Genomic DNA, 16577 nt, shown 5'->3' on the forward strand with positions numbered 1-16577 from the left:
TCCCTTGATGGTGGCCTTTTCCTCCTAATAAAGGCCACCTAACTGACTTCTTCAGTAATTTATATCATCTTCTGGAACTCATTTACCTTTCACTGGTCTTCTTCATCATTATAAAGGTACTATTTTTTTGCCCCTGTTTTTTTATGGAACTAAAAATGAGTACCCAATAATCCCTATCTTACCACTGCATGGATAAAGTAACTCTACATTATTCAAAGAGAGTCATCATTCAAGAAATATTTACCAGCTCCCTATTCTATCACCTGGTTTAGTACCTCAGGATCTATCATATAAGAAAGGTTGCCTGTATCCTCAGGGATTTTAGACTAATGCAAAGAACAAACATTAAATAATTAGTTACATAATTCATGTTTTTATTTATAATTAGGATAAATGCTAACAAAAGAAAAGCACAAGAGGTTAAGAGAGTAGAGAAGGAGACAGGACCTAGTTTGAGGAGATCATTTTATAAGAGCTGTTAATTTCCATGAATATAAAAGGAGAAGTGAAGTTAGGGATCATGTTACACTACATAGATTTTCCCATTGGGTGCATGGAGCGAGATACAGTGATGGCACCATGGATAGCTATAACTCCATCATGAAGCTCAGTGACTTTCTTGTCAGATTAAGGATGGCACAGCATTTGTAATAATAAAATAGAACAATATTTCTTTGGGTGGAGTTCTTAAAGCAGACTGATAAATGACTCTTTTAGATAGAAATCAGTATTTTGGTTTTGTCTAATCTCTTAGTTCTGTTACTACCTTTGTGACTGTGGGCAAATCATGTAATTTCACCAGTCTTCAGGTCTCTCACCTTTAAAATAAGAGGATTTAGGCAAACTTTTGAATTTAGTTAGCATTTATCATCTTGGATCCTCCCATGCCCCAGTTTAGCAGAACTGGAAAAACAAATTTGCATTGTCTACTCAGCATCACCACCCCATCATTATAGCCAACAATAGTTTTAGAAATAATGTAGTTCGTACCTTTTATGAATGCTTGCCCAAGAGGCATTGATGTTCTCTGTTATCATGTGTACTTTCCTGGTATCATCTGCAGAATAATCCCGGAGAAGTTTCATTGCCAAGTCATTTGCCACATCTACATTTATCTGCCACTGGCGGAGGTCTTTGGCCAACTGCTATAGATGCATGTGGGAAAGAGAATGAATGTCAAGATTTCTCTGACATTTCTAGATGGAGTTTCTTTTTTTTTCCTCTAAAATTTATTTATTTATTCAAATTATAATACATTTATGACACGTTTGTTATAAAAATGAAAAAAAAACCTTGTACAAAGGTGTATACAAATTAAACCTTAAAATGCTTCATAAATAGCTTCTGAATCTTTTGTCAGAACATGTCTACATGATTGCTTTTAACCTACCACGTGATTTAATCAATCATGACAGTATAAGCCAATGCACTTTTCGTGAGAAAACTTTTGAAATATAGCATCTTGAGCAAGAACCAGTATCAGGTAGTTCAATTTAGTAGCAATTAATTGGAAACAAACTAGGCTTAACTGTTTTTTTTTTATCATGGGAGAGAACAAATTATAAAAATAGGCTCCATATAAATGTTGAGTCTATGACATATACCAACTTTGAACAGAAAGCAATCTCATGTATTTTTCCCCTTCTTCATTAACTTGTTGAATTGTTTATGTAATTAGTGCCATCTACTGGCATTCAACTAAAGCTGCATACAGAAAAAGGACATCAAAGGAATAGTGCTGTTTTTCTAGTTATAAACTTTTTTGAAGTATCAGTTTGTTCGCATTCCTTTAAAAATATCCTATTGTAAAATTAGAATAAAGTTTCAAATATAACAATCTTGCTGAACCAAGTTACCTATGTTTTCTCCTTTGTCTTTGGCAATTGAGCATTATCAAACTATATATTTCATCACTTGAGATCATATATCAAAGAAAGAAAGCAATGAAAAGTTTATCTGGAAGCATATTAACCCAATTTTTTATTAAGCATCACTTCAAGTGCATGGAGAAGGCTTCTAAGTATTAAGATAACATTAAATTGCTAAGATAGCTACATTGAATCCAACATAGTGAGTGAAGCCATTGGTAAATAGCCAAAGGAATAGGAATAGGCAATTCAAATAAGAGAGAGAAAATAAAGTTTTTATAAAAAAAGATAAATATTAACTTCCAAAAAAATTTAAAAAATAGAACACTAAATCAAGATGGCATAATTTTACATCAATTAAATTTATAAAAAATAAAAACCAAAGCTGGAAAGACTGATAAAGTTAGCACATTCATGTACTACTACTGGGAAGAGTATCTATTGGATGATTTGGCAATAGATATCAGTGACATACAGATGCTTATTCCCATTCACCCAAAATTCACTTTCAGTATTTTGTCATAATAAAATATTAAAAGAAGAGAACTACATTGTAGGAATAAAGATCTTTATTAACTAAAATAGAAAAAAATGAGAAATGATTTCAATATTTAATGAGAGGATGTTAAAATAATATATCAACCCAATGGTCTATGTAGTAAACATGCACAAAAATCATAGTAAAAGAACAGAATATAATTTCTGTCTATACTGTATTGCTTAAATCTATAGGAATACATAGTCATGGACTAGAAGGGTGATAGAGGAAATTGAAAATAATTAATGTGTCTAAAAAGAGTAATCATTTTTGTTTTAATATTTGTTTTTTATGTTAGTATAATATTTATATAGTAATACAAATCAAACACTACTGCTTTTCACATAGTTTCAGTATGTTTGGGTGGACTCCTGTTCCTTCAAAATGTATAAGCTGCATATAATCTGGCATTTCCCAGTTAAGCAGAACATCTTGTTCTAGAATCAAACAAAATAGCAAATAGACCGAGATACCAAAGTAGTACTGAGCAGCTAAAGCCGATATCACTAATTTTTGCTGTGAAAGCAGAGAGTTTTTAAAGGCACAGAGTATTGCTGTATGACAAAACGATTAAAAGTTATCCTTTTTGAATGCTTGCCTTTCCTTATATTCTCCTTTTATCAAGACCTACAGCTCCCATTTTCCACTTTTCTGATCCTTACACTATTCAAAAGCTTTTCTGAGGCCAACTGCACACCCCAAAGGCTTTCCCTTTCTAAAAATTTCCTAGAGTAATGTTAAAAATCACAGGCCCCAAATGGTGTCATTTGTGCTAAAGCCTATGATACCAAACTAGATTTAATACCTGACCTAATTGCTGTTTCAATCTCTTCCAGAAACATAATCTTAATCAACCAGTCTGGAATTTTCTGATCAACACCAATGAGGTCATTTGTGATGTAGGCCCTCTCCACCACTCCTCCCTTCCCCATCAACCTTAGAAAGAAGAGGCAATCTGTGTGATAAAAAACCTCGCCTGTTCCCTTCCTCCCCCTTAAAGAAGATGCCTTGTTCTAAAAACCATTCTTTATTTTATTTTTCGTAGCTCCGTTGCCCCACCTCTCTTCATATAAAAAAAAACTTCCATTTTGTGCAAGCCCTCCAAGTACACTTCTAGTTGCTAGATAGGATGCTGCCCGATTCATGAATCACTTAATGAAGCCAATTAGATCTTCAAATACACTAGGTTAAATTTTGTTTTTCTAATGATACAAAATTGCCCCTCCTCACTTAAGCTGAACGTACAGTGTTAAAAGTAATGTACGGTAAGATATAAAGACCAAAAGGCCCTTATTATCCAGAGAATAGTATTTGCATTTTTAAAAAAGAGCTTATTATCTATCATCTGTTAAATCTTTAATTGGGTAATTGATGACATAAGAATCTACAAAACTTAGACCAATGACTTGGTTAACTTTTCCAAGGAAATTCCTTTTTAAGAAGGATACAATTGTTAACAAAATACTTAAGATGAACCAACATCAGAGCATATGTGTATAGATTTAGGAATGTAAAATATAAATTAAAATGTTAATAAATAATAAAATAATTTATTTTATCTAAGAAAGATAATCTTGGAAACCACCTCTCACTCATTGGTTGTTATCTGAAAAGTCTAGATATAAGAGGATATACTCTTTGGTTCTCATCTATAGATCATAAAAAATACCTAAAAGTACAAGTTAAAAAGTATGCTAGAATTTTCTAAAGTCTTGTAGAAAATAAAAAAACTAAAGTTAAATTAGAGACTTCATAGTAAACAAGTAGTAAAAGAGTGAGGCTTGACTTCAAACCAGAGCTTTTTCATATATTTTAATGCTTGAAAGACAAAAATGTGCAATTTTTTTCTTCACATTTGTATTCGTACTGAAATTTCGGTTTTTATACCTAAGAAAATCTTGACTGAGTGCTAACCCTCATTGAATACTGCCTCAGTTTTATGAGAATATAGGATTAAAAAGAAGAAAACCCACTGACCTTGACTAACATTGACAAGGCTAAGGCCCTTATCTAAACTCAAAGGTTCTCAACCTCAACGTTCTCTTCTTCCTTCTTAAAGACATTCACCAAAACTCACTCGTTTTTTTTCCTCCTATGGTAATATGTTGATCTCCTTGGCCTCTAACCTAGTGTCATTCACAGTAAGAACAATGACTGTGACCAGCTTTGCCTACTACTGTGAAAATTTACTACTGGGATAACTCCAGACCACAGGAGGAGTGTACATTCAAAAATACGATAGAATTCACACACTCTCCTTCTTTATTTCTGAATTCCATTTATAATAGTATACACTACAGGGGATTGTTTGTGTGGTGATCACGGTACGTGAAGAAATTTAAAATACTGTGAGCATTAGCCTATAAAAAAGATGATTTTGTGGGCATATATATGTATATGTGTGTGTGTTTTCTATGGAGAACATAAAATGCTTAAATCCCCAACTAGGAAAGAAATATTTCATATTCAAATCTAAGACTCTGCTGCTGCAGTATGTGCTTGGTATTTATACACAGTATTTTAGACATAAAAAATGATAGTGGACTATGGGACAATCTGAATTAATTTCCAGAATTTTGAGTATTACAATTTTTAAATTTTAATGTTTGTCTTCTCATTTTTTTTTATTTGTAAGAATTATTTTTAGGGATATTGACACTACATGAGAGAAAACAAAAGAAGAAGACAGAGAGTAGTTAGAAGTCTAGACAACAGAATGAGCCTGCTGTATTTGAATCCTGGCTTGATCACTTATTAGTTATGTTACAAATGGGAAAGTTAATTATCCTCTTTGTGTCTGTTTTCTCCTTTGTTAAATGGGTGTGTTAACAGTATTTATATGAAAAGATTGTTACGAGAATTAGTTTAGGAAATCCAGGGAAAACCCTTACAGTGGTGCCTGGCACTATTCGAAGCATTAAATAAATATTAATTATGATCATCATCATTACAACAACAACAACAACTACTACTACTACTACTACTACTACTACTACTACTACTACTACTACTTTAAAAATTTTATTCAATTACAGTTAATATTATTTTATATTAGTTTCAGGTATATAGCATAGTGGTTAGATATTTACATAATTTACAAAGTGATTCCCCCTGATTAGTCTAGTACCTATCTGGCACTACACGTAGTTATTACAATATTACTGACTATATTCTCTATGTTGTATTTCATATTCCCGTGACTATTTTGTAACTACCAATTTGTACTTCCTAATCCTTTCATCTTTTTCACCCAACCCCAACCCCTCTTCCATCCGGAAACCATCAGTTTGCTCTCCGTATCCATGAATATATTTCTGTTTTGTTTATTTTGTTTTTCAGATTCCACATACAGTGAGAGCTTACGGCATTTGTCTCTCCCTGTCTGATTTATTTCACTTAGCATAATACCCTCTAGGTCTATCTGTGTTGTTGTAAATGACAAAATTTCATTTCTTTTTATGTCTGAGTAATATTCCATTGTGTGTGTGTGTGTGTGTGTGTGTGTATTACCTCTTCTTTACCCAATTGTCTATTGATGGGCACATAGGTTGTTTCCATGTCTTGGCTATTGTAAATAGTGCAGCAGTGAACATAGAAGTGCATATACCTTTTTGAATTAGTGTTTTGCATTCTTCAGATAAATACCCAGGAGTGGAATTGCTAGGTTACAAGGTAATCCTAATTTTTTAAGGAACCTCCATACTGTTTTCCATAGCGGCTGTACCAATTTGGAATCCCACCAGCAGTGCATGAGGGTTCCCTTTTCTTCACATTCTTGCTAACACTTTTTTTTGATTTACTGATGATAGCCATTCTGACAGGTGTGGTTTTAATTTCCATTTCTCTGATGATAGTGACATTGAGCGTGTTTTCATATGTCTATTGGCCACCTGTATTTCCTCTCTGGAGAAATGTTATTCAGGTTTTCTGTCCATTTTTTAATTGGATTGTTTGGTTTTTTTGGTGTTGTGTTAATATGTTACTACTATTTATTTACTACTACTATTTTTAATAAACCACACTATATTCATCACAAGGTGGGCCTCTACTGAATGCAAAGCAAAAAACCTCACTGTTTATAGACATTGTCTATGATGCTGAAGCTCTAAAAGGCTCCCCTTAATATAGAAGATAAATGTGAGTACATAGGCCTATAATTAAAAATTGAAGGTTGAGTACTGTTTGTTTTCTTATAAAATATATTTTAAGATATTCACTTATAAGTGAAATTACCTTTTGCTCCAGGTGAACTAAATTAAAAAAAAAATTTAAAGACTGACTCAAAGGAGCTTCATGAAAGGCAATTTAGAATAATGAAAAGGTATCTTCCCATGAAGCCTTGCTTGGCCATTGCCTTATAGTTTGTTCTTAAGAAAGTCATTAACTTTTTAAGTTCCAGTTCCATTTTCTGTAAAAAAGGATGAAACTACTTGTTCTGCTTATGCCTCAGATTTGTTGTGAGGTCAAAATCAAAATCAAATTGCTTGGAAAATTATAAAATACCATCTTCACAAATTTATGGACAAAAATTTCTACATATTAGGTTTCTTTCATTTTGCCTAGGATACTGTGTTTGCATACATGAACTAAGAGATTCATAAAAACATTTAGCTCTGTGAGCTGAGAGCTTATTAGCTCTTAGATTCATTCTCTATCCATCTCCTACTCTACTCATTATTGAAGATGTATTAACCATTTTAGGTGATGAGAATTTGCTGGGATTCCTTGCTAGCTGGCTTCTAGCTGGATTTGGCTAGTGAGAGACCCTGGTGGGAGATGGAAGGGCAGGAAGAAAGGTGAAACTAGGGTACATCTCCCCCTCTTTTAATGTCGGCAGTATCTTCTTTGTGTCTCCATTTCCCACTGGATAGACTTTCCGTCTGTAGTTTTAGTCCCTGCTGTTCAGCTTCTACAGTGGTCAAGTTAGTATCAGATAACTCTGGTTGCTGGGTTTTGGTAACACTTGTTGGTCCTCCAGCATTTGAGGTCTAACAGCTTCTTGAGGTTGCTAAACTATCTTCTATTGGGCCTCTCAACTCCAACCAGTCATCTGTATTAAATTCTCTCTGTTTGAAATATCTAGTGTGGTTTCTAGACTGGACCCTGATGATACAAACTGAAAGAAATTTCACAGCACATGACCCTACACAGGGGAAATTTAACATATTAGTTATGTAATAAATGGGAAAGTTAATTACCCTCTCTATGCCTCAGTTTCATAAAATATCAATATTTTATGAAGTATAAGTGTCATAAAATGTCAGACTTTACATCTCTCATCCTTCTTTCCAGTCTCAGAGGAAGAGGTGACTCTTGTGCTATGTGAAGCTGATTACTCCATCTGGACACTCTTCTATTCTGGATCCTCTTCCATGTACTTTCTCTCTCTTTGTGTCTTTTTCAATTTCTTGTCTTTTTGCAGGGGCTTTCTCCACAGGCTTCCAAACATGAGTCTCTCTTCCATTGTTAAACAACAAGATCTGCTTTCTATCATTTTCTTTCTCTTCACAGTCACACTCCCTAGAAAGCAACTATTCACTCATTGCCTCAACTTAATTACATTGCCGCCACTCTATAATTCATCAAAATCAGGCTTCTGCCATTGCCATCCCCCTAAAACTATTCTGGTAGAAGCCACTGTGGCAAATTGGTTTTATTAGCCTCAATTCTTTACCACACCTTATATCCATTCCATTTGCTATGTAACTTTGAATTCCTGCTACAAAAGGCAGTTCATTTCCCTGTCTTTGATAATGAGCTTGGCTATATGACTTGCTTTGCCTGATCCTAATGGGATGTTAATAGAAATGACACAAGCAGGGGTTTGAAATGTGCTCCTGCAGTGGAGCTAGCCCTTTTGCACTTCTGCCATCACCATCAGACAAACATGCCCTGGGCTAGCCTGCACATCCCTGGAGAAGGATGAGTGACATGTGGGAAAGAGCCACCCCAATCAACCTGCAGCCTGAAGCAGTGCCACCCTAGCCAAGCTGTAAACTCATGAAAAAGAAATAAATGCTATTGTTGTGTGCCACTGACATTTTGAAGTTGTTTGTCATGAAGGATTTTTTTGTGTGTGTGTGAAAATAGTTAACTGATTCAGTCACCAATGGCCAATATCTGTGGAAAGTTTTAAGTTCTCATTTATTCGATTTATTAGAAGCAAATGGTGCTATTGACTACTTGTTCTTCTTGAGGTTCTAGTCTTTCTTGGTCCCTTCTCTTTAGCTCTCCTCTATACTCTTATGGTTCATGTTTTCTTTTTCTGCCTGTCCTTTAAATGCGGGTGTTCCCCAAGTTTCTGTCTCTAGCTCAGTCTTCTCCCTCTGCAGTTTAAGTTGATTCTCAACTGGAAGAAGAAGCAGGGAGCATACTCACAGTGAGATTGTGTCACAATTTCACTTATATCCAAATCGTCTACCTCCATTGCCAGTACCTAATTTAAGCACTTATCATCTCTTGCTTGGACTCTGAAATAACCTTTTTATTCATTCCCTCCCTCCACTCTCAGTCCAGCTCTTCCATCCACAGTTACTCAAAAGATCTTTTTGAAATTCAAGTAGAACCACATTACTCCTCTTTAAAACTTTTCAATGGCTCCCTATTACCTATAAGACAAAGTTCAAGCCTCTCTCCTTAGATTACAAGGCCCTCAAAGATATGACCCTTACCCTACATATCCACTTTGATCTTATCTCCTTTCCTTTTATCTAATTCCATAATTGCCCATATGAGAACACAAAAATTCTGAAAGGTTAAGTGATTTGTTGAAGGTGACATAGCTAGTCAGTGAAAGAGGCATTACGAAAATGTGGGTTTCTTGACTCCAATATTCAGGGTTCAATCTAGTTAAAGAAGATATGCCTCCATATAAAAAGATTTCAAGATAATTATTAGGTTTATTATAAGTGAACTTTGAAGAATATAAAATAATCTCCTTGATGAGTATAGCATGATTGGAAAATTATTGTGTATAATAAAGTAAGACATTGCTAAACAAAGACAGCAGAAAAATACATATTTGGTTTATTTAAAAAATCACTAAATGATTTACTTCTAAATATGAGTTAATGTTCTATAAATCTTTATTGAGAAAAAGAAACACAAGTTCTTTCTTGTTTCTGTGAATTAAAATGACCTGTAAAACCTCTTTATGGATCTATAATAGAAATGTTAAAATATCTGTAAGGAAGCTATTTCAAAAGTAAAGTCTCTCACCATTAACTTCAAGATTCGTCTATTAAACCTCTGACATTACCAAACAACCCTGTTTCAGAAGGTAACACTGTGCACAGGGGATACTATTTAAGGAAATGACACTCACTTTCCAGCTTACTGGAAATGATTAATCTTTTCAATAGCTTTGAGGACTACATACTAAAGTTGTTATGTAGTCCTCATTGAATCAGGGATGGCAATGTAACTGATTTTGGCTAGTTGTCACTTCAAGGCAGAAAATTAAAGAAACAATGGCATTATCTACTATGTTCCCTGACTCTTTGATAATGAAATTATATATAAAGATGCAGCTGTCATCAGCCATGGTCCTTGTGTGACTAAGCTAAGTAGAAGCACCTTGTGAATCTACAATGACTACAAGCTGAGAGTAGGCTAGTAAATGTGTTATCGGCCAACCCATTAGGGTTCCATTATTTTCTGTCTTACATGGCTTCATATAATGAATTTTTATAATTAAACTAATGTCATACAATTTATTTTTTCCCTTCTTTACTTTCAGGCCCCATTTCTCTTCCAGCTTCTTTGGAATATGTTTTATGCAGAAAGAGGGATGAGAGCCCTCCAACTATGTCATTACTTTAATTTCATTATGACATTTTGGAAAGCATTCTCTTATCTGGCCTCTTTCTTTAACATGCTGAGTTTATTAAAAGGCTTACATGGTGTTGTAATTAACAAATCACCCACCTACCCAAGGCATCTAAGAGAAAGGGTGTGGAAATCATTGGGCGGAAATGACTCCAGAGAGAATGCCAGAGGACAGATCCTCAGAAAGTGGCATTTTTCAGATCCCATGAGCCTACTGTTGTAGACTGCATTATTAGACTACATTATTGTTTGCAAACATTTCAGTGCCTTTTCTTGCCAGAGGGTTATACATCTGTACCCCCATTGAATCAGGGATAGCAATGATTTTGGCTAGTTGTCACTTCAAGGCAGAAAGTTTAAGAGCCAATAGTGTTATCTACTATGTCCCCTGACTCTTTGATCATGAAATTATATATAAAGATGCAGCTGTCATCAGCCACGGTCCCTGTGTGACTAAGCTAAGTAGAAGCAAATTGTGAGTCTACAATGAATACATAAGATGAATAAAATATAAACTTTGTGTTAAGCCTCTAGATTTGGGGATTGCTTGTTACTCTAGCATAACATAGCCTATCCTGACTGAAACCTCTACGCAGGTATGAATCTGTCTAAGATAGAGTAGGGAAATTCTACTAGCTCCAGATAGTCTGAAATCAGAGCTGTGGATAGAATAAGCTAGTATAATGAGTCATAAAAAGTAGGTCCTGTTGCTAATTAATGTTTAAAACTGTTTCTAAAGAGGTTTATAAACTTGAAGAAATGAGAAAAGATCTGTAGTCTTTATGATGTGCATATATACCTTTTTAAGGAAACTTTATTGAAATATAATTTGCATACCATAAAATTCACCCATTTATAGCATATAATTTAGTGGTTTTTAGTATATTCATAAAGTTGTGAGGCCATCACCAAAATCTAATTTTAGAATATTTTCTTCATCCCTAGGAGAAACCTCCACAACCATTGTCAGTCACTTCCTATTGTCCATCTCTATGGTTCAGTTTTGAGGTAATATTGTGTATGATGTGAGATGTGGTCAAACTTCATTATTTTGTATGTGGATATTTAGTTATCCAAACATGAGATTTTGAAAAGACTATTCTTTTCCCATTGAATTGTCTTGGTACTCTTTCCAAAAGTCAATTGACCATAAATGCAAGGATTTAGTTCTGGGTTTCAAATTGTATTTCATTGAACTATTTGTCTACCTTCATGCCAGCACCATACTACCTTGATTACTGTAGCTTCTTAGTAAGTTTTTAAATTGAGGATTGTGAGTCCTCTAACTTTGTCCTTTTTTTTTTCAAGGTTGTTTTGGCGATTCTTTGTCCCCTGCACTTTAGTATCAATTTTAGGATCCACTTGTCAATTTCTACAAAAAAGACAGCCAGAATTTTTGTAAGAATTACACAGAGCCTATAGATCAATTTGGGGATACTGTTATCTTAACAAAATTAAGTCTTTTATCTGGGAACATGAGCTATTTTCCCATTTATTTAGATCTTCTTTAATTTCTTTCAACAATGCTTTATAGTTTTCAGTGTATAAAACTTCCATTTCTTTTATTCCAAAGTATTTTATTTTTTGATGCCATTGTAAATGATATAGTTTTTTTGAATTTCATTTTTCAGATCATTCATTGCTAGTGTATAGAAAAACAATTGATATTTGTATTTTGATCTTGTATCCTACAAATTTGCTGAATCAATTTATTAATTATAATACATTTTAAAATGTACCCCTTAGGGTTTTCTATATATAAGGTCATGTCATCTGCAAGTAGATATAGTTTTACTTCATCCTTTCCAATCTGAATGACTTTTATCTATTTTTCTTGCCTAGTTGTCCTGGCCCGGTAAATAGAAATGGTAAGAGCAGACATCCTTATCTCGATCCTGATCTTCAGAAAAGCATTCAGTCTTTCACCATGATGTTAGCTGTGGTTTTTTCTTAGATGCCCTTTATCAGGTTGAAGAAGTCTCCTGTATTATTTTCCTATGACTGTCACGACAAAGTACCGCAAACTTGACAACTTATAACAGCAAAATTTACTGTCTCCCAGTTCTGGAGCTTAGATGCCAAATCAAGGTGTCAACAGGCTATGCTTCATCTGAAACCTGTAGGGCAGAATCCTTCCTTGCCCCTTCTGGTTTCTAATGGTGGCTGCCAATCTACAGTGTTCCTTGACTTGCAGCTATATCCTCTCTAATCTTTGCCTATATTGTCACATGATGTTTTCCATGTGGTCAGTGTCTTTACATGGCCTTCTTCTCTCTGTGTATGTCTCTTTTCTTCCTCTCGAAAGGATACCAGTTATACTGGACTAAGGGCCCACCTCACTCCAATATGACCTCAACTTAATTATATCTGCAAAGACCTTATTTCTAAATACGGGCACAATTATGGGTACCAGGGTTTGGGCCTTCGGCATATCTTCTAAGGGAATATTCAGTCTATGACACCTTCCATTCCTAATTTGTTGAGTGTTTTTATAATGAAAGGGTTTTGGATTTAGTTGAATGTTTTTTTTCTGCAACTACTGAGATGACAATGTAGTCTTTGCCCTTTATTCTACGATGATTAATTTATGTTAAATGAACCTTGTATTTCTAGAATAATTCTTACTTGATTATGATATGCAATCCTTTTAATATATTGCTATATTGGTAGTATTTTCTTGAGGCTTTTTGAGTCTATATGGATAAGGCCTATTGGTCTGTAGTTTTTTTTCCATGTGATATCTTTGGTTGTGAAATATTTCCTCTTCTATTTTTTGGAAAAGTTTGTGAAAAACTGATATTAATGCTTTAAATGTTTACTAGAATTCACCAATGAAGCCATCTGGGGCTTGGACTTTCTTTGAGAGAAGTTTTAAAATTCCTGACTCAATTCCTTTACTTGTTAAGGTCTATTCAGATTTCCTATTTCTTCCATCCATAATATCCTCTTATAATCCTTTTATTTCTGTAAGGTTAGTAGTGGTATGTTTTCTTTCATTTCTAAGATTAGTAATTTGAGCCTTCTCTCTTTTTTCCCTCAGTTTAGCAAAATTGTTAATATTATTGATCTTTCAAATAACCAACTTTTGGTTTTGTTGATTTTTCTCTCTTCTTTTTTTTCTTTGTTTCACTGATTTTATATAATCTTTATTCTTTCCTTCTGCTTGCTTAAGATTTTATGTTTTCTTTTTTTCTAGTTTCTTAAGGTAAAGTTTGGGTTACTCAGTTAGAATCAGTCTTATTTTTGAATATAGGTATTTATAGCTATAAATTTCACTCTAAGCACTGCATAGTTACATTCTATAAGTTTCATTATGTTGTGTTTTTCTATCCAGTCATCTGAAAGTATTTTTTTATTTCCTTTGTAATTTCTTCTTTGGCCTGTTGCTTATTTAAGGATGCGTTGTATCGTTTTCTCATATTTGTGAATTTCTGAAAAAAAAATTTACTTTTGTTATTGATTTTTACTTTCATTCCATTATGGTCAGAGATCCTACACTGTATGATTTCAATCATTTTAAATGTATTGAGACTTATTTTACAGCCTAGGACATGGTCTATCCTGGAGAATATCCCATGCACAATTGAGAAGAATGCATATTCTGTTATTATTGGATGGAGTATTCTACAGATGATGTTAGTTCTTGTTAGTTCATAGTGTTTTTCCAATCTTCTATTTCCTTGCTGACCTTCTGCCTAGTTGTTTTATCCTTATTAAAGGTGGAATACTGATGTCTCTGTTTCATTGAATTGTCTATTTCTCCCCTCGTCTTTGTCAGTTTTTACTTCCTGTATTTTTCTTAATTCATGTCTTTCTTTTCCTCAGAGTGGAATTAAGACCTGAATACAAGTTCACTGATTCTTCTGCCAGCCCAAGATTGATGCTGAGCCCCTTTCATGTACTTTTAAATTCTAGGATCTCTATTTGCTACCTGTTTATAATTTATATCTCTTTATTGATATTTTTTATTTGGCAAGACATGCACATAGCCTTCTAGATCTCCCAGGAATATGTCAGTGCTTTTCAAAGTCCCCCCCCCCCCAAGACATCTCATTCCTCAGATCTTTCTTTTAAGTTTTTCTCCAGACTCATGATTATCTCCACTGGTATTACAGCCTGAAGCAGCTGCTATTTAAACAATTGCTTCTGATTATTTTGGGGATAGGGCTTTTCCTGGGGAGTTAGCTCAAAATTAGGTCAAATAATGACAAGGCCTTGTGTATAGGTTTGTTCTAGAGAGCTGCAAGACAGATCATATAGTGATAGTGCTCTGGGTATGAAATGGGTCTTTTTGAGGAACTCCGATCCTGGTCCTCTTTCTCTGGTGGCTGTAAGGCTGCTGATTTCCAAGGCTACTGTGTAGCTAGGAAAAAGTGATGGGGATAGGCTAAGTTAAAGAGCCTCAAACCCTGCTGTTCTTACTGAAGTTCAGTACTTTACATATTGTTGCCAACCTCTTGTTAATTTCCAGAGTTCAAAAAATGCAATTTTAACAATTTGCTGCTTTTATGAAGGAGTGGCTTTATAAAATAGCCACTTATATTTTCAAGCATGGAGTAAGTTACACTGTGAAAAGGAAACAAGGCAAAATATGGTGCAATCAGAACATAACGCTATTTAAGTCTTGGTAATTCTGCATTAAATATTTATATGGTGTAACAGTACCTGGGAAAACTATCCATTGCTTCTTGTGCTCTATCAGTGATGTAGGAAACAATCTGTACACTTTGAGGAGTTTAATAGCTTCACACCTACTTTGGGAGGAAAGGTAACTATGAGGTTATTGACTCTCCTTAATAATGTGGAAGCTTTGGGGGAGAACAAAAAGGAATAAAGAAAATGCATGAAAAAATGGCAAGTCCTAGCAAGAAGATTCTGATAATGTTTTTCATTATCGTATCAGAAAGTCAAACTTCAAACTACCAGTGTAGTTCAATTTGTCTATTTTAATTTTGTGCAAGTCTAAAAGTAAACAAAATATGTGAAAGCAGAATTTAGCTTCCCTTACTGTACATATCCTTATGGCAGATAAGGATATTATATAATACCACCCATCTCCCCAAATAATTAAACTATAAGGCTCTACTTCCATGTTTGAAAAAGAAGTTTCTCTGATTAGTTTCTTTTCCAGTAAAATAATTTGAGATCCTCAAATAGCTACTATATTTACTATATATAACAAGTCTCAATTTTTAAATTAATTACATGATTAAGTGTATCTGTTTCAAGTTTCTTAAAGAATGTCTTCAAAACACAGATATTTTGTAGCCTCAGACATGTTTAGTTAATAATTTGATAAATTATTGGTGTTCTCGCTTCAGATAGCTTTAAGTATTATATAGCCAAATCAGCTAGGCTCAAACAAGATTTCACTTCTCTTTTGAATTCATGTACTCTTAGCTCAGCCAAGCACAAAACAGCTAATGCTGTCACGTCTGAAAAGCTTTTATGCCGAATTTGACACAAAAGCAATCACAAAGCAGACAAAAAGGATTTTCTCTTTCAAAAGCTGAAAGGGGAGAAAACAAATGAAAACTCTGAGCCTGGGTAAATCTCTTGACTCTGGAAAAGAAAATTTAAAATCATCAAGAAAAAATTTTTCCAAAGAATCCATTGCCAAGTTTGGACCAATCTTAATAGCCTGGGGAACAAGTTGTTAAGTCAACCAAGATTCTGCCAAATGAAATAAATCCCATGATGACCATTGCTGGTAATTTAAGGTGCCAATGGTATACTATCTTACTTCTTACAAAAGTTAAATGACATAATTTCTCACAAGATTCAGTCATAGCCTATTGACAGGGATTTTAATTAGGATGGAAATCCTGTATAATTTTTCTTAATTTCTGCCTTTCCCTCTCAAAGGAACATTACTGTTTTACCAGGGCCACAGATAAGATCAAATGAAGCCCTGAGGTTAACAAAACCAACTTCTTACTCGCTTTGCTTTTTTTTTTCTAAAGAAACTAAACATATATTATGAGCATCTCTTAATGATCTGCTCATTAATTATTGACATGATAGGCCACCTGTAGTCTATTCTTTTGCCAAGTCAACACTCTCCTGTCATCCCCTTCCACCCTGCCTATACTTTTAAAATGGACTTTTCCCAGATGCCAGTTTAGATTTGATTTCTATTTCGTGAAGAGGTCATTATTGTTCTTATTTTTTCACCCTTATTTTTTCTAATAAAGAGAGGAGGTTTTCTAAATGTCCAATGAGTAAGGAAATGGTTAAAGATGGAACTTAGTGAAATATTAAGAATTAAACATGATAATTATTTAAATTTATATAGTAACGTACATAAATATGTATGTAACAACACTAACTTTAAAATTAGAAAT

The 16577-nt window shown here is 34.1% G+C and overlaps 1 protein-coding gene across 10 annotated transcripts in view; it reads right to left on the minus strand.

Annotated features, from left to right (window-relative positions):
• Positions 1-16577, minus strand: part of DMD (dystrophin) — a 2254165-nt gene that overhangs the window by 497645 nt on the left and 1739943 nt on the right. For all 10 annotated transcript variants that reach the window (XM_036227209.1, XM_036227208.1, XM_036227211.1 and 7 more), the window contains one exon: positions 991-1145. In XM_036227209.1, coding sequence (XP_036083102.1) covers positions 991-1145 — 155 coding nt within the window. The remainder of the gene's footprint in view (positions 1-990; positions 1146-16577) is intronic.

This window comes from Rousettus aegyptiacus, unplaced genomic scaffold (genome assembly GCF_014176215.1).
Source record: "Rousettus aegyptiacus isolate mRouAeg1 unplaced genomic scaffold, mRouAeg1.p scaffold_m13_p_9, whole genome shotgun sequence".
NCBI classification, from domain to species: domain Eukaryota; kingdom Metazoa; phylum Chordata; class Mammalia; order Chiroptera; family Pteropodidae; genus Rousettus; species Rousettus aegyptiacus.